We start from the raw sequence: 18844 nt of genomic DNA, 5'->3' as shown, positions 1-18844 counted from the left end.
AATACTAATAACAGCTCGTCCTAGAATCAAAGGAAAATCAATATTTGCTCGAATATAGCTTGTGGATATGACCATCACCATGATTTCTATTTATTTATTTATTTATTTGTGTAGCAAAGATGTTATTCGCTCTTTTTGTTCATTTGCTAGAGAGCATATAAAACATAACTCAATAACAGTATTTTTTCAAGAACAGCAAAGGTGGTGAACTAATTGGGTAGTTTTATAAATTAATTTCACAATAATAAGTTTTCATGTTTAATAAGAGCATCCAACTATAAGAAACCAATCTGGGAATTATAGGAAGCAACACTTTCAGAATGCTATCAACGTAAATAAGACTTACGGGATCTTTCAGCCTTTCTTAGAATTGTATCCTTTCATATTTAAAAATGAATAAAATTAAGGTTGCATTATCACCTAAGTGAGATGGCTGTCTGCATCGAGGAGGATGAATTATGCTAGTGAAGTGATGTATTTGCCTTTCATGCCATCTAGTGACTATTATTGAAACTACAAGGAAAAAAAAAAAAAAGTCACAGTAACATATGTAGTATTTATATTTTTTATCACAAATAAAATAAAATAAAATGAACTTCTCTTCAGGCTCAAACATGGAAAAAAGGTTACCTGCATACAAACATCTTTTCACACTTCTTTTCAACGAGCAAATAAGTGACCATAAACATATAGGGACGAACATTTGTGGACACCCGACCATAAAATTGATATGTACTTTCTAAACGTTCTGCTCCACTTTTGCTGTTATATAATCGAAACTCTTCGAGGAAGATGTGCATTAGATTTTGGAGTGTGCTTGTGGAGATTTGTGCTCATTCAGCCACAAGGGTGTTAGTAAAGTCAGGTACTGATGTAGGGTGAGGAGACGGTGGGCTGAAGTCAACGTTCCAATTCATCCCAAAGGTGTTCACTAGGGTTGAGGTCTGGCCTCTATAGCAGGCCAGTCTTGATCCACTCCAACCAATGTACACCATCTCTTCAGGGAGCTCACTTTATGCACAGCGATATTCTTTGTGGTAACATTTTGCTGAAGAACCACATATGGCTGGAAAGTCAGGTGTCCCAGTACTTTTGTCCATACAGTGTACCTTAATTACATGAAATATTTTACAATCTCAGCACGTGGTACTAAGCAGGGAGTTTTAGTAAACACATTCTCTGAAAGCATAAAATTTTTGCTGCTGCACAACTGGACAGATGGTTAAAGGGTCTTGCTCAATGACGCAACCTTGGCAGTGTGGTGATACTGGAATGTGTAACCTCGTGTAGTTTATAGTCTTAACCACTAAACCACACTGCCCTGAACAGACATGTAAAGGATAATAACAACTGAGGAAAAAGGTACATAACTGGACCTAAAAAAAACCGTAATAAACGGATACATTTGTTCGTCTACGTTCACATTACAGGCTCGATTGCACAATGCAGTTTAGATTGGATCTGCCCATCATTACAAAAATGCAAACTCAATGCTGGAATTCATTCGATTCCTTCGAAATGTTTGCTTCAAGTGAGAATATTTCCCAATTCTCCTGTCCTACCACTAAATACAGTGACTGCCATTTTCAGATTTGATTTCATTTGCTGAAAAAACAACACGCACTCGGTTATCCATCGACCGTAAGTAATTATTAGAGGTGTATTAAATTTGATATAAATTTTTGATTAATAGAAAAGTGAAACAACTAATGGTGTCCATGTTCATGGTTGTAAAAGTACCTGCTATGATAAACCCATTTACAGCAACTAATTAGTACAAATTTCAACTAGAGACAGTTTCATGGTTTTTCCAGGTTGAAGTTTGGCAATTATGCCGTGTTCGTGAACAAGTAAACTCGTTTAAAAGGGTCCTCCTTTTTCGAGACAGAAACAAGAGTTGCATTTCTTTGAGGTTGCCTCGACATGGCGGCGGCGCTCGCGCCCGAACCGTAATTAAAACGGGTTGTAATTGAAGGTTACAGCGGTTGTCTGCGTTTCCATTTCTAGGTGAAATCGCTACATACAGGGCGATACCTTCATAACGGAAATGTTCTTGGATCGAACTGATTTTTCGTCCTCTTTTCATCATATCCACCATAAACAACTCACTAACTCCAGTTTCTGTAGAACAGTGAGTACAGTGAGTGTTCATTTACTAGCTGGTGGCAGGTCACATGAATGCTCTGTTGAAGGAAGTATGAGAGTCCGAGTTGGAAAATATATTCAGCTCGCGGTCGTCACACACTCAGCGAAGGCAAATTACCTCAGGAAAAAGGATGAGTCGTGTCGTCTATAAGTGTTTAGCTTTGTACTGGTAGTGTGCTAAATCTGTGTATTAGACTCTGATCATTTATTTCATGTGACCGCCAGCTGTCAACCGCAGCAGCATGTCCAGTGTGCAGCAGCAGCAGGGCCACCCAGCTGTAGCAGCTACATGCTATATATAATATATATATATATATATATATATATATATATATATATATATATATATTAAGATATAGGTAATTCGAATGAATACTGCACTACATGTTATAAATAATAATAATAATAATAATCTCATTCAACAACATATTGGTACTACAGAGGTCATCGTCAGGCCGATTTGAAAAAATAAGAAGAACAACAACACACACACACACACCCAAACACCCCCACACACCTTTTTATAGCACTGATCATTTGGGTTCCTTATTTTCTCAAGCAATATGATTTAGGCAAATGCAACACAACTTTAAAAAAAAAAAAAAGAAAAATGTACAGTACTCACACGTTTTTCTAGTTTCTTTACAAGTCATGAAATACATCGTACCGTGATGAAAGGCACAGAGGCTACACAGAACTGATTGTTGCCCCCCCCCCAAAAAAAAGAACACCGCAAGCTTAAAAAGGAAATGTGGGAGAGAAATACATTGTGAACATGTGGAGATTCTTGGAGGTGGCTGATGAACTGGCGCGTTTCCACCCTTCCTGGAGGTCTCTAGATTTGCTGTAAATGCAATTAACCACCTCCTAACGATACTTATTGCTTTAGGGCCACCGTGGAGATGTTTATCAGTCAGAACCTCTACAGACTCTGGAAAAAAGTTCCATCAAATGCAGGTTTCCAGTCTGCAAGTTAGCTCAGTTATGGCAGGGTGGCTTATTGAGAGGATGCCTAGCATCTTGAGGTTCGCGTGTTCTTTCAAATGCGTTGCAGGAAATCTCGCAGGACAGACCATGCTAGCGTGTCGCCAGTCTCCTCGTCCTGCTTTTTGCCACTCATGAAACAGCTCAGGTGCTGTTGCCTTGCTCTTGTTTGAACATGAGCATGGCGAGCTGCGACCGGGAGCCCATGCTTTCGCGCTTGCTCTGGAGGCAACGGTGAAAGGAGTCCTCGCTTAGCCGCGCGTCACACGTGTGATTCCTGTATTCCTGGCGCAGCGCAGGCTCCACGGCACGGAACACGTGCAGGCCCGAATAGCGCACAAACACGTCGTAGGTATCCAGGCTCTCCAGCAGGTCCTCATCCTCGCGTGCATCGGCCTCCATGCGTGACCGAGCGGACATGTAGTCTCCGTTGTAGAAGCACGCCTCTCCATAAAAATAGCGGTCGAAGTGGCCCGCCTCGCGCACTAAATCCGTAGCCGCGGGAGGATCCTCGTCTGGATATGCCACTTTCGGGTTGAAGTCTTGGAAATGAACGGGGAAGAAAACCTGCCAGCCACTTATAGCATTCATACGGCAGCGATTCAGGAATTCCGAGTTAATCGCCGTGTCGGCAGTAGCCAGCAAGAACAAAGTGTCTGCCGGATGCTTCCTCGAGACCACGTCCAGCACACGGAGAAGACCCGGGTTCTCCGTTTTAACGCTAATCCATGGCACTTTGACATTAGGAAAGCGCCGTTCTGTTGCGGTCACTTTTGCCTTGACATCTGCAAAAACATCGTTAGTGCCAACTTTCTGTGCTTCTGCAGGGTCATACAGGAAGAGGAAGCTGAGTATTGCATTTTCAGCTGGCTCGAACAGACCCGATGCGCAGCGATCCAGGAATCGAACGGCTGCGTTTTGGTCCGCACTAGTTAGAGGCAGCAAAACGTGCACCCTTGTGCCTTCAGTCACATACGGCATGGGGATGATCTCGACTCGACTTAAAGGCCGCAGCAAATGGACACGCCGTGACACCAATTGCCCCGAGCCCGATTCAGTCTCAGCCCGTAACTGGAGGTCAAGTGTGTACTCCATGCCGCGGGTTGGATCAAAGCGCCGGTAGCCATTGATTAACTGTGGGGTGCTCAGCTGCAGTACAGGTGAGTATTTCTTATTCAGCTCATCCACAGTGACCTTGATGACGTCGTTCACGTCGGCACGGTCAGCGCCACTCAGCTGGCACTTCGGCGCGCCGTCTGCACAGGAGAACAGCTGCTCCTCCGTAAAATAGTCCCAGCGCAGCACCTCAAATCGAGTTTTGGGCTCGAAGGGAGGCGCGACCCCAATAGGCCACGCTGTGCTCCTGTTCCCATCAACAGCTAAGTGGCTGATGTTCTTTATCTCCTCCTAGAGCAAAACAAAACACTACAATCAACATCAGAACGACACAAACATGACCGATATACACGTGTCCAATAGATGATGCTGGTATTTCTCTTTTAAAATGTGTGACATTCAAACAAGGCCACAGAGAAATGTAGGCATGGCAGTCACCTAGTTTCTTCTTTGCCCTTTTCTATTAACTGAAACTGTAATACACAACTCAAAGTACACACTCCATTGCATTTAAGCTTTCCATTTAATTTCTATTGCAGCCTAAGAAAACACTTCACTTGGTTACAATTGGATATTTAATACTATATATAGTTCTGAAAAGGAAAACGTTCTTCAAAACTCAATTACACTACATGAACAAAAGTGTTGACACCTGTCCATGAAATTCATATTTGCTTATTTAAAAATCCCACTCAGACTTTATACAATTTTGACTGTTAAACTGGAATTCCATTTAAATTGGGGAAAAAATTTAAAATAAATAAATTACTGTCTATTGAGTGTAATTTCAGGTTCCATAAAGCTGGAATATAAAATGTTACAGGAAAATTATTTCTCTCTCTCTTATATATATATATCTCCTATTATTTTTTTTTCTTTTCTTTTTCTGTGTTAAAAACATTCAGGCCAAGTACACAACTGAATGTTTCCAAAGTTTGGGATAATTTCAAACTAAAACACAAAGAAAACAATACAGTATGTAGAAATTTTTTATTATTATTATAATTTTCAATTTATGATTTTCTATTTATATCTTTTTATGTGCATTTTGATGCAATATGGCAATTGAATGCACTAAATGGGTTTAGTTTTTATTGCAATTTCAGCAATTAAAATGTTACTTGTGCCAAAAAGCAAACAAATTACTTTTTTTTTTTTTTTTTTTTTTTTTAAAGACCCATCTTATTTTCTCTTCTATATTTAGTATCGCTCTTTAATGAAAAGAAAAAAAAAAGTACTTCTTATCCGATTAATCGATAGACTAATTTGTAGAATACTGGATTATTAAAATAATCAATAGCTGCAGCCCTACATAGCACAGTAAACAGAATAAAAATGTAATAAAATGTACTACAAAGGATTGCCAGCATTATTTGCCCTACACTGAAGACATTTATGTTTAAAATCAAACAATGAATGAGAGACAATTGATCGGAATTTTAGCTTTCATTTAATTTAATTTTATATGTAGAACTAAACTGAGAAGGTGGTACCTATGGTGGCCCTGATTGTTAACTGAGTAAAAGGTATCTGAACAGATAGTAAATTAATTGTAAATACATAATATTTGCTTGCATATTTTTTTCTTGAAATAACTGCATCATGCCAGGAACCACTAATTGTTGCCTTCTTTTGTGATACATTTGCATGCTTGTACCTCAACTTCTTTCAGATCTTTATTTAAACAGGTTTCTCCCTACAGTCTCTTCTTCAGAAGGTAAAGTGCTGCTCACTTGGGTTATCTAAAACCTTTCACTTTTTTAATTCTTTGTTAGTGTTCCTGTTGGAACGGCAGCCTCACAATCCCAAACCAGGAGTAATCTGTGCTTGAGAAATCACCATGTTTGCTTTGTATCATAAAAAGGTCCTTTCTCCATTTCTTCACATTTTCCATGTCTTTGGTAGAGCTACCTTGTGGTATGGCCTCTATATTATTGCTATCAAAGTCTTTTTCAAACAGCTGATTGTGCAATCTTCACCCCTGCCCTTTGGAGGGTACTAGTGATAACTGCTGCTGTTTTAAGGCTATTTTTAATGTTATCAACAGCTGCCGTTTTCCTTGGCTAACCTTTTCCGAGTCTGGTTGGTGTACCATTGGTGTACTTTCTTGTTCAGGGCATTCCATGTTGATGTACATTTTCTTTCCTTTCACAGCTTCAAACTGGCTTTATGTTATTAATGTTGGTGTATACTTTGAAAACAACAAATTAAGTCTTCACAGGTGAAACCTTGGGCTTAAACCTTGAGTAAACCATGAATATCAGTCTAATTAGGCAAAAAAAAAAAAAAAAAAAAGAGATGGATTTTCCAATGATTTGATCAATAGACAAATGTCGGGGTTCAAACACAAGGTGCTTTTTCAAGTTGCTAAACACACCTAGATAGACATAGTAGGTAATTATATCTGAAATACAGATCCTCCATATTATATACAGATTTAAATCCTGAATCTCCTAACCCAGGGTTGTACAATTAGGGTTGTACAAGCCAGTGCACTCTTAGTGCCGGTCCCAAGCCCGGATAAATGGGGAGGTTTGGGTTAGGAAGGGCATTCAGTGTAAAACGTGCCAAATCAAATATGCGGATCAGGAATCAGAATTTCATACCGGATCGGTCGAGGCCCGGGTTACCAACGACCGCCACAGGTATCATTAGCCAACAGGGTATCGGTGGAAATTGGGCTACTGTTGGCCGAAGGAAGGGAACGAGAGGAGGAAGACGTCTACAGAGACGGCAGGAAAAGGAGAAGTGTAGGAGAATGGAGGTTAGAGTTGGTACATTAAATGTTGGTACTATGACTGGGAGAGAGTTAGAGGTAGCTGATATGATAGAGAGGAGAAAGGTAGATGTGTGCTTATTTTAAGAAGAAGCAGGAGCATAGGGTGACGTATAAGAGTGGAGGAAGGTGAACACAGGTGGACTATGTTCTATTTAGAAGATGCAACTTGAAAGAGACCGAAGACTAAGGTTTTGGCAGGGGACAGTGAAGCTAGACAGCATCGGATGGTGGTCTGTGGGATGTTTTGGAGGTGAAGAAGAGGAGGAGAGTGAAAACTGAAAGAAGAATAAGATGGTGGAAACTAAAGGAGGAAAACTGAAGTGAGAGATTCAGGGAAGAGGTTAGACAGGGGGTCAGTGGTGGTGAAGAGGTGCTGGATTATTGGGCAACTACTGCATAAGTGATAAGGGAGTCAGCTAGAAATAGAAAGAAAGACTAAGAGATGTGGTGGTGGAATGAGGAAGTGCAGAAAAGCATAAGGAGAAAGAGGTTGGGATCGACAGAGTGATGAGAAAAATAGGAAGGAGTACAAGGAGATGCGGTAGCAGGTAAAAAGGGATGTGGCGAAAGCCGAGGAAAAGGCATATGAGGAGCTGTATGAGAAGTTGGACACTAAGGAAGGAGAAAAGGATTTGTACCGATTGGCCAGGCAGAGGGACCAAGCTGGAGATGGAAATGTGTTGACTCGTGAGGAAAGTGTGTTGAGAAGATGGAGGGAGTATTTTTAGCAGCTGATGGACGAGGAAAATAAGAGAAAAAGAGAGAAGGTTGGATGAGGTGGAGATAGTGAAGCAGGAAGTGGATAGGAACAGTAAGGAGGAAGTGAGAGCAGCGATTAGAGGACGAATAGTGGAAAGTCGGTAGGACCAGATGACATACTGATAGAAGCATAGAGATGTTTAGGAGAGATGGCAATGGAGTTTTTAACAAGATTGTTTAACACGATTCTGGAAGGTGAGAGGATGTGTAAGGAATAGAGAATGAATGTGTTGGTACTGATCTTTAAAAATAAGGAAGATATGCAGACCTGCAGTAACTACAGGGGAATAAAGTTGATCAGTCACACCATGAATTATGGGAAAGAGTAGTGGAAGCCAGGCTGAGAGAAAAGGTGACCATCTGTGAGCAACAGGACATGTATGAAGACAGTGTGACAGCAGTGAAGTGTGCAGTAGGAACGACAGACTGGTTTAAGGTGGAGGTTGGATTGCATCAAGGATCGGCTCTAAACCCTTTCCTGTTTGCAGTGGTGATGGATAGGTTGACGGACAAGGTCAGACAGGAGTCTTCCTGGACCACTATGTTTGCGGATGATGTTATTTGTGGTGAGAGTAGGGAGCAGGTTGAGAAGAGCCTGGAGAGCTGGAGATATGCGCTGGAGAGAAAGGAAATGAAAGTCAGTAGGAGTAAGACAGAGTACATGTGTGTGAATGAGAGGGAGGGCAGTGGAGTGGTGTGGTTGCAGGGAGAAGGGGTGGAGAAGGTGGAGGAGTTCAGGTACCTGGGGTCAACAGTGCAAAGTAATGGAGGGTGTTAGAGAAGTGAAGAAAAAAATGCAGGCAGGGTGGAGTGGGTGAAGAACAAAGTCGCAGGAGTGATTTGTGATAGAAGAGTATCTGCAAGAGTGAAAGGGAATGTTTTTAGAATTGTGGTGAGACCTGCAAAGTTGTATGGTTTAGAGACAGTGACATTGAGTAATAGACAGGAGGTGGAGCTGGAGGCAGCAGAGCTGAAGATGTTAAGGTTTTCGTTGGGAGTGATGAGGATGGACAGGATTAGAAAGGAGTTTATTAGAGGGACAGCGCATGTAGGACGTTTTAGAAATAAGGTGAGGGAGGCTCGATTGAGATGGTTTGGACATGTGCAGAGGAGGGACATGGGGTATATCGGTAGGAGAATGCTGAGAATGGAGCCACCAGGAAGGAGAAAAAGGGGAAGGCCAAGGAGGAGGTTAATGGATGTGGTGAGAGAAGACATGCAGGTAGTTGGGGAGAAAGAGGCAGATGTACAGGACAGGGGAATGGAGAAGAATGATCCGCTGTGGTGACCCCTAATGGGAGTAGCAGAAGGAAGAAGAAGAAGAAATCCTGAATCTCTTCAGTGCGTTGCAAAAACTAAAGAATTGGCCTTGTATAGACAATATGCCTATGATATTTGTGACCGCTTTAAAGCTGTGACTTTAATGTAGGGAAGTTCCAGTCAGGCAACCATGATTTCTACATAGCCACCTCTTTCAAGGAAGTGCATATGAGTTACACAAATTATAACTAACCGGTTTGACATGAGAACGTAATGAGTCATCCACCGCTAAATGGTGTCTGTGTGCAGGTCAAATATGAAAAGAAATAAGATACCGATAGTTCTACAACATAACAATAATCCAAATGGAAAAGAAGAAATGGATTCCTTAAGAAGAGTCACATCTGATACGTTTTCGAAGTTGTCTTATACAAGATTGCCCTATTATATAATTGTGGAAAAAAAAAAAAAAAAAAAAGATTAATGACAAAAAGAACAAGGAATATGATGTGAAGTAAACAGCTCACTACAGAAAAAAAATATTAGAAAGAACTGTAGACGTTTACCTGAAGTTTCTTGATCTCTTCATGGGTTTTTTCTAGCTCTCGTTCAGTGAAGTATCTGTGCAAGCGATACATCTGATCTGGGCTGCTCACTGGGTAAACCGAGAGCGCGTCTTGGAAGTCGGGGCTTTCGTCTCCATTTAGGTCCATGCTATTTTTCATCTCAAAGTAATTATAAAGAAGACCCTGTGGGACAAAAAAATTCGAATAAAATCAAAATATGACATGCAGTCCTGTACATTTAGAATCAGTAAGCATTAAAGCATAAAATACGCCAAATTACACTCCAACATAAGAAATAGAATAGAACATGGCCCTGCAACGCATTTGTGACCATACAACCCCTGCTGAACAAAGTAATGCTGTTTTAAATATCTCATCCTATTTACCCTAATTAACTTAATGACTTCCAGCAGGCCATCACGCAGAGGGCAGGAAGTCCTTTTACTTCTGGTTCGCTTGCATCAGAGACTAATCATTCCTCGTTGCTAATCCTCCTGTCACTGACCTAACATGTGCCAAGATCCAAACTTTATTCTGCACCAGTGATTTTGTATTATAGAATATAGGTAGAGTATCATGATTCGGAATCACAGAGTATACATATAGAGTATCAGTTATGCACAAACAGAAACGAATGCGACGCCTTGTCTGCATCTGACTAAACAAACTAGCATCACAAATACCATCCTTATATTTCATTTGATACTTCAGTATCATCTAGTTATTATCTACAATTAGTATTTGAGTTTTAAAAACTTTCAAATCTATAGAAAGGTCTGTCTTGCAGCCAGTCTTCTGGAACTTTTAGATTAGTAAATACGTGTACTTATTACTTAGTAAATCTGAGGTAAAGTCAATTTGAAATTCAAATAATGACATGCTAATAATGACTTCTATGCTAACCTTGTGTTTTAAGAGAGACGGGAATTATCTTGCACAGTGGCAATAAAGCAGTTCGACTTGGGAACCTAAGAGACAGGGATGTTTTGCCTTTGAGTGGATCTAGCCGATGTCATTTTTCTTCCAGGTGCATGTAAGGTGTGCAGGCAAGTATGTGAAAAATGGCACTTAAATTGCTGCTGCTTCAGGACACATCAAGTCATGCATCAATTATAAACCAGACCCTATGCTCCTTTTCATCTCATTCAACTGGCTTCCAGTGGCTTACCTGGTTAAAATTAACCAAGAGAACTACATTCCTTCTACACGGATCAATGGTTTCATACTTTATTCCAAGACATTTAATGTGTTATTTGGAAGTCCCCTTTGTGTGCTTTTTCTTGTTGATTTACCTCAGCAAATCCAAAAGACAAAAAAGACTACATTAAACACCTACTGTGGAAACTAAAAGCAATCTTTTTCTGGTGAAAATAAAAACCTTTCACAATTTTGCCAGATCAAGAACACCATGCAGGAGGTAGCTGTATGTGCCAGTCTTTCCATTTTATTTAAACCGTTGGTGAACCGCAAAAACAGGAACACAGCAGTAACAACCAGTAAAAAAAGAAAACCCTGTACAGTTTTAGAACAGCATACTACAGACAGCTTGAAGACAAAAAAAAGAACAACATGTGCCATAATGGTTGAAAGTAAAGAGCATGAATAAAGAAAGGAACTGCTCATGATCCACAAAATAAGACAATGTGGTTTGCCTTGGGAGAGTATATCTTTTAGTTTAATTGGTTTCCTTGCATTTATTGATGATGTGACTGCCGACAAAAGCAGCAAGATTAATTCTGAAGTGTATAATGGCATATAATCTACACACATTCAGTCAAATGAATCGAATGTATCAGATAGTTTAAAACAAACAGTCAAATATTTAGCAATGGCCAAGTTAGTTACCCCTGATCTCAATCCAACTGAGCATGCATTTAATTTGCTGAAGGCAAATCTGGAGGTAAAACTCTTTAAAGAAAATCAGGAACTGGAGACAGCTGCAGGAAAGTTCCAGCATCTGGTGATGTGTACAGATTCCAGAATACAGTCAGCCACTGACTGCAATGAATTTGCTAAATATTACAAATGACAAACCATTTTATTTCTGATTGTTAGTTTGTGATATATACACTTACTTTAAAGCTAAAAGTCTGGCTTTTGGGGTCATATTTATTATTTCATTTCAACTCCAATTTACTGTGGTATTCAGCTAAATGCCTCAATGTCCAAAAATGTAAAGACTTTACTACATACTGGTTCCTGATCACTGGTCATCAAGTGGAAACTCTTGCAGCACTTGTTTTGCTATGCTGTAAGTTGAATATTTATTATAATTGTAATATTATTGTTGTAGCATACAACAAAGTCTTCCTGACATTTCAGCATGAAAACTTTGTTATAGGAGCAAGAGGAAGCCTCTGCAAATAGCACTGACCACCTACATAAACAAACCAGGACAATGAGCTGCCTTTACTTGCTCCGTCAACATTCGGGCAATTCTTTGTGAGGTTTTTCTACCTTTAATCTGATAATAGCAAGTAACAAAATCTTATAATAAAGCATGTGACTGTGCACAGAATTAGTGACCCCATTCAAACTCATGTACATTTGTTTCCAAATAAATTAATAATGATTAACTCTGAATAAAGAGCAGTCGTTTCTGCAAGATTTCTTCTGTAGAATTTTTCTTGAAGTCGTGGTTTGCAAAGAGCATAGCAAGCATGTACAGGATCTCATTGTTGAAAGACAACAATCAGGAGAGGGGTACATAAGAATTCCAGATCACGGTACATGTTAAAGGCCATCATTAACAAGTGGAGCACCTTGGTGACATAACCGAGAACAAGACATTTCTAAGGAATAGACAGGACAAGAAGAAAACTTTGTGTGTTCTTTACAGAGTACTATGGTAGCTACAATAATAGCAATTTCTCATACCGATCAATCAATAAAAATATTTTTCAACAAACAAACAAATAAATAATTAAATCCTGCTTCCTGAATCAACCAAACGACGATGGGTTTCCTTTTGAGTCTGGTTCCTCTCAAGGTCTCTTCCTCATATCAACCCAGGTAGTTTTTGCTTGCCACTGGCTCACTTTTTAGTTATTAACTTAGTGAATAATTGATTAATTTAAAATGTACATTCCTAATCTAAATATTTGTGTAAAGCTGATTTGTGACTGAGTCCATTGTAAAAAGCACTCTACAATAGAATATTATAGATAATAAAACCACCCAAACCTAGGAGAAAAATGGTGCATCATCTGATAAATTGTTAAGTAAAGCTTTTTGGGCATAATTTCAGACAACCACATAACTCTTTACCCAGAAATACCATAACTATACTACATGGACCATAGTTCTAATTTGCTGTAAAAAAATAAAAATAAAAATATATATATATATATATATATAAATAAATCTCCACTCTTCTGGGAAGATGTTTCACTAGACTCTGGAGTGTACTTGTGAAGGTTTGTGTTTATTCAACCACAAGGGTTTTAGTAAAGTCAGAAACTGATGTAGAATGATAAGGCCTGGGGTGCAGGCAGTGTTACAGTTCATCTCAAAGGTATTTAATAGGTTTACGGTCAAAGCTGTATAGCAGGCAATGTAGGTCTTCCAACCAATGTAAACATGATCTTTATGGGACTCCCTTTGTGGAATTGTATTGTCAAACTGGAACAGGTTTGGGACTCAAGCGAATGAATGATTTTGTTACTAACGAATCCAAAGTCATCCTATACATTTGTGTGCCTCTAACTTTGTGGTAAAAGTTTGGGGAAGAAGTACGTATGGCTGAAAAGTCAGATGTCCTAATACCTTTGTTTATACGGTGTATAGAAATAATGTGATCAGTTCTTATCAGCAAATTCACTCCATGAAAAAGCTGGAAGATTTTTACATTTGGAAAAGGTTACATCTTCAGCAAAAAGTAATTCTTGCATTTTTTTTTTTTTTTCAATTTCAAATGAATTTTTTGTCAGTCTATTTATTACATAGATTACTATTCATCATGTCTTATCAAGGGTGAGGCAGCTTAAGGTATATTAGAGAAAATGCTCTATAAACAGCATACATATTGCTGTGCTACCTGGGAAATCTTCTGCAAGATTGTGCTGCTTCACAAACTTATGACTGCTCCCTTGCAAGTGCGTTTCCATCAGAAATAGGGATTTTTGGCCCTGAAATACTGTCAGCGTTCATAATTTGAACCACGACGTTGCAATTCACCGTTCTGCATCTCAATACGAAACAAGCCACCTTCTCATCAGTGGCAAAGACTCCTGGGCATCGTGGTTTCCTGCTGACACACGAGAGCCGAGCTTGAAAAATGAAGCTACTTATGGCCAGCATAAACATAGATCTCTCAGGGGAATCCAGCAACATGAACAGTTTGCTTTATCTACCCCGGTCTGCTTTAGGAGCTGGCTACGGTAAACCGTGCCAGGTTATAATCTGTTCAATTCTGCTGCATATTTAGCACTACGCTAATGTACATGCTAGTTTGCATGCAAGTTCATTGGGCCTCATGATGGGAATTTTAGTAGCGAGTTTAGGTTCTGCCGAAGAGGCGTATTCGCTCGGTGAATTTGGAAAGGCATGAAGTAACCCAAAATTGGAAGGCAACAAAATTGGAAAACATGAGAATAAAGCTGCATGAAAGTAGGAAAAAAGAGAGCCATTTAATTTATGAGTCATAATTGTATGGTGGCCTGCATAAAACACTTCACTTGGTCAAAAATAATTATATTTTACAGAAGAACTAAGCTCTGCCACTTGTCACTTTTATTTTTTGACTAATTCCAGGAGCATTGTAGACATGTATCGAATGAAAGACTGAGTTTCATCAGGCTTTATGTCTATTTCATTACCAATTCAGACACAAATTATGAACACTAACAACGTTTCTGCAGAATGGCTGTATTTACAACTGTTGGCTCCTTACCCAACAGGATGTCTGTAGGCGGAGAGCCAAGGCGAGGTTAGAAAATAGCCTAAATAAAATCATTTGCATGCCATTTTGGTTAAAGTAAATTTAAGTTCCAATAAAATAGAGGTCTTAAAGTATATTACTGGCAGGAGAACTCGCCGAAAGGTTTCTGCAAGACCACCTAACAATTAACCTTTATATAGATTCAGTATATTGTAATGGATGTGTCCTACCTCGTGCTCCTTCACACAGCTAATGCCAGCATAATCGATGATGCACCGACCCAGCCACTCGTCAGGACGGATACTAACAATGTCCGTGCGGCAACGCTCCAAAAAGGGTTTAATCTTCAGCAATAAAGACCTGGACAAAAGGAAACCGGAGCCTCCACGACAATACCGTCCCTGAACTTCACCTCCAATAAACTCCCCAGGCTGACCCATGTACAACTGGAGCTCCATGCTCAAGTGGCCCACCAGTGTCTTCAGTCTGTCCGGCTGGATGTAAGTGTCTTCCTCAAGTATGTAGAACCAGTCATAGTCTGCGACATGGTGCTCCAGGAGGTATTGCACTGTCTGGAACATGTTGGGTACAGGAAGCTCATGTCCGTGGGCCACTACAAACATCCCGTGAGGCACTTTACGGTTGTGAGAGCCGGTAAAAAAGATAAGCCGGCCATCCAGGTGGTGACTCAGGGTCCTGTTAACCGCCACGGCTAATGTGTTCAAGTTGTTTTTGGACGTCATGACTGCTACGAAGAGACGCTCATGAATACCCAGCTCCGTGCTAGCATACTTGGCTCTGAAGGGAGCACACAAAAAAAGTGTTACATGAAATATGAAAAACAGATTGGCATAATGTCTATTGTTTTTATGTGCTATCTAATTTTAATAACCACTATGAATTCATGTTGCTAGCTAAAGAAAAATGTACAGAAAGACAAATTTTGGGAAAAATAGATCCTCATATTATCAGGAATACTTTTCTTCCCCTTTACTGGTCATTTTACACAGGCTCATGGGGAAGCCTGAAGCTTATTCCAAGGAAGTCAGGGGAGAAAGAGGGGCTTTTTTTTCCTTTTCTTTTGTAAAAGTTTATTAAAGCACACTGAAATTCTTCCTCTGCATATCCCAGCGATGTTAGAAAGCTGGGATCATAGCGAAGCGCCAGCCATGATACAGAATGTTGAGGAACTTGCTCAAGGGCCCAAGAGTGGTAGTTGGGCAATACTGAGTTTTGGAACCTCGAACTTCTAATTAGTAACCCAGAGCCTTAACCATGAGCTACCACTTCTTCAGGCAGTGGTAAAGGGCAGGGTACACTCTGGAGTACCAACCCATTACACAGCACCACTCTTGCACACAATCATTTACCAAATACAAACAATGAACCTTCAGCAGATGTCATTGGACTGTGGGACAAAAAACTGAGTGCCCTGAGGAAACCCCCCCCTCCTCCTTTGAACTACTGGAAAAACATGCAAAGTCTGCGAACAGAAGGCCGAGGTGTGATCCATACCTCCAACCCTAGAGGTGCGAGGCACACGTGCTAACCACTAAGCCACCAAACCACAAGACGACTGGTCTAAAAGCACAAATAAATCAAGCATATCCTCTGCCTAAAATGTGATCACTGGGACATGAACCGACTTCACGTACCACCATGGTGAGCTCCTTTTAATGACAGGAACCAGGAGAGACTTCAAAAGCCTTAGATCAAATGTCTTTAATCACAGCAGTGTGGGGAAAAGCATAGGGGTTGTTGATGCTTGTAGAAAACAATATACCATGTCAGGCACCTCGAAGACTTCTGATCCAGAAACTGGCTGTGGAATAAGCGAGCGCAGATTTGGCCTTTAGGCAGACGGGCGTGGACTATGAAATAGTGATTGGCATTTATACTCGACTTAGTGATTCTTCTAAATAACAATGCATTAAATTAAATCTGGGAATAGTGTGGGGTAACATGTGACCCCCCCCCCACTGCAAAAAGTCATGCAGAGCTTTAAAAAAAGCAAAACACATCGATTGCTTGATCATATGACTAAGTTTGATATACAGTGGAAATAAGTGCAGCTGTATTCAGCAATAGTCGCGAGCCAATCTTAAAGCCAATCATTTTCTTGCGTGGCGAGTTGTTTCGTTGAATCGCTAAGAAAGAGTCGTTAATGAAAAATCGACATCCAATTGGCAAGTCCAGACCCAAACCAGACCTGCGCCTACCTGAAAACTTTTTTCGGAGGACCTTGCTGGGCGGGTTTGTTATACGGCACTATTTTCGGCTGAAAGTCGTCCTCCTCGGCGTTGCCCGTCGCGATCGAGCTCGGTTTGCGCGCTCCCTTCGCACCTCCCGGCGCAGCCACGGGCGCCTCCTCGGTCACGGCGACGGCGCCGTAACCGCAGCTCTCGTCCACCCATGTGACGCTGAGCAGGCTGAGGGTGAAGCCCAGAGAGATGCCTACCACCACTGGGCCGATCGGCCTGGCAAGAGAGATCAGCGTTGCAATCCGCATTGCTGATGAAAACGCCACCTGGCCTGGTATCTTCTATCGCCCGTTACTTCCACACGAACAACGGGCTGCTCACGGAGGAGAGAAAGCGCTCAAGACAAAAAAGCCTCTTTTCCCGAACGCCTCGAGGACAAGACGACGTCTCCGCTTGTTTAGTGACGTGTCACCGTCCAGAGCTCCGCCTCCCAACTGACGTCATTCAACACGCTTTGCCAGCTGATGGGGCACAGACAGTTTTGGAGTAGAATCAGTCTGATGTTAAACCCTATTTATTTTTTTTTATTTTTTTATTTTTTTGAGAAAAGCTCCCAGAGACAAGCATATTATGATGTGGTCCTTGAGCAAAAAAAGAATGTCTGTCTGTCTATCTGTCTGTCTGTCTGTCTGTCTGTAGACACAACTTTCATTATAAACATATTGCTTCTGGCTTGTCCACTGTTATAGCAAAGGCACTATTTTTTTATACAAAAGCTTCCATAAAACGAGCATCAATGATGTTCCTTATAAATGTAATGTACCATATTGGAAAGTCTTTCAACGAGTTGTTGGTTCTATTTTACAATTTCTTCCTTAAAACAAGTATTTCAGTGAAGTGAAACACATAATAACACGTGAATCATCAACTCTGACCCCTTTGTAACTTTACTAACTACATTTAGTGCAAAGTATAATGGTACCAAGGAGACAGATGGAAAGGGCTAGAGAAAAAAAGGCTGAGTGAGAAAAGAATGAAAGGATAGATGGATAATGGATACAGGAAACCCCCTACAGTGTTGGGTTTTAGCCAAAGCTTGTAACGTGTCCATGTAAACTCTGCAAAGGCAGGTTAAGGGTATAATATAGAGAGAAAGTATTGCCAGGCTTATGATCCAAGACCCCCTGGGCCTCATTTGAAACTGTGATTTGAGCATTTTTTGTGTTTCTTAGGAAAATCCTTTTTAAGATAATCCGCAACTTGGGTTCCAAATGAGAACCAGGGCATTATCCGAGCCACAGGTTCTGAATCAAATTATCATAGGTGGGCTGTATATAATCTGAATTCAGGAGTCTGAAGTAATGCCAAAATTGTTATTAAGAAATGTTTTGTGGATCATACTGCATTTCTTAAACGCCCTACAAATACTATAAAAAGTGTGTTTGTGTGTAGAACAGTACAACAGTATCTAACAAACAGAATTCCAAATAGAACTCGTTTAGTAGTCAAACAACCCTAAAAATATACTTTTTTACAGTCTATATATGTAAAAAAAAATAAAAATAATGAGACATTTTTATGTTTGGAAGTGTGGCCATTTCTATGTTAATACTTATTTAGATGATTTCTTATATAAAAAAAAAGGACACCTAAAAAAATTAAGTGGTTTTACAACAGCCCTGCTGCTGTCCAAGTGTTGAAGGTGTCTAAGGTGGGGTTAAGTTAAACATTTCTATTCTTAGCAAAATCCCCAGTGATGAATTAACACCCAGTGTGTTTAGCTGGACACAAATAACGCTGTGAAGGGATTGGGACTTTGCCCTGTTGGAGTTTATTTAAGCCAGTCGTACTTTATAACATACAAATTTTTCTTATTCTACTGTAGTGCCCTGGCAGAAGTGTTTGCTGGATATGTTACATCTAATTAGATGATACACAATGTGCACAAGGTGTTCTGTAAATGTGTCAGCTGACCAGAACATTATGATGTGTGTGTTTCCCTTTTGCCACAAATTTAGAAGCATATGATTGTCTAAAATATCTTTTTTTTTGCCAAGCATTATGATTTGCCTTCACTGTAATTAAGGGACCTAGCTAAAACATGTTCCAGCAAGACAATGCCCCTGAGCAGGAAGTGAAACTTCATAAAGACATG

General features: G+C 40.3%; 1 protein-coding gene across 1 annotated transcript; it reads right to left on the bottom strand.

Annotated features, from left to right (window-relative positions):
- Positions 1–2769: 2769 nt before the first annotated feature.
- chpfb (chondroitin polymerizing factor b) lies at positions 2770–17181 on the bottom strand. Its single transcript, XM_083524114.1, has 4 exons — positions 16708–17181; positions 14719–15286; positions 9610–9792; positions 2770–4536 (listed from the first exon to the last, which is right to left on the bottom strand). The coding sequence occupies exons 1-4, from the start codon at positions 16995–16997 to the stop codon at positions 3274–3276; spliced, it is 2304 nt and encodes a 767-aa protein (XP_083380240.1). The 5' UTR covers positions 16998–17181; the 3' UTR covers positions 2770–3273.
- Between the last annotated feature and the right edge of the window lie 1663 nt (positions 17182–18844).

Source organism: Silurus aristotelis, assembly GCF_946808225.1.
Source record: "Silurus aristotelis genome assembly, chromosome: 2".
In the NCBI taxonomy this organism is placed as follows: domain Eukaryota; kingdom Metazoa; phylum Chordata; class Actinopteri; order Siluriformes; family Siluridae; genus Silurus; species Silurus aristotelis.
The sequence above is the reverse complement of the archived record's forward strand: the minus strand, read 5'-3'. Positions and strand labels throughout refer to the sequence as shown.

Bases quoted from the DNA above. Each gene is read 5' to 3' on its own strand.
- chpfb (XM_083524114.1), bottom strand. From the start codon at position 16,997: ATGCGGATTGCAACGCTGATCTCTCTTGCCAGGCCGATCGGCCCAGTG. The intron at 9,793-14,718 runs GTAGGACACATC...TTTGTCCCACAG, and splicing joins GCTGTGTGAAGGAGCACGAG to GGTCTTCTTTATAATTACTT. The intron at 4,537-9,609 runs GTAAACGTCTAC...GTTTTGCTCTAG, and splicing joins AAGAGATCAAGAAACTTCAG to GAGGAGATAAAGAACATCAG.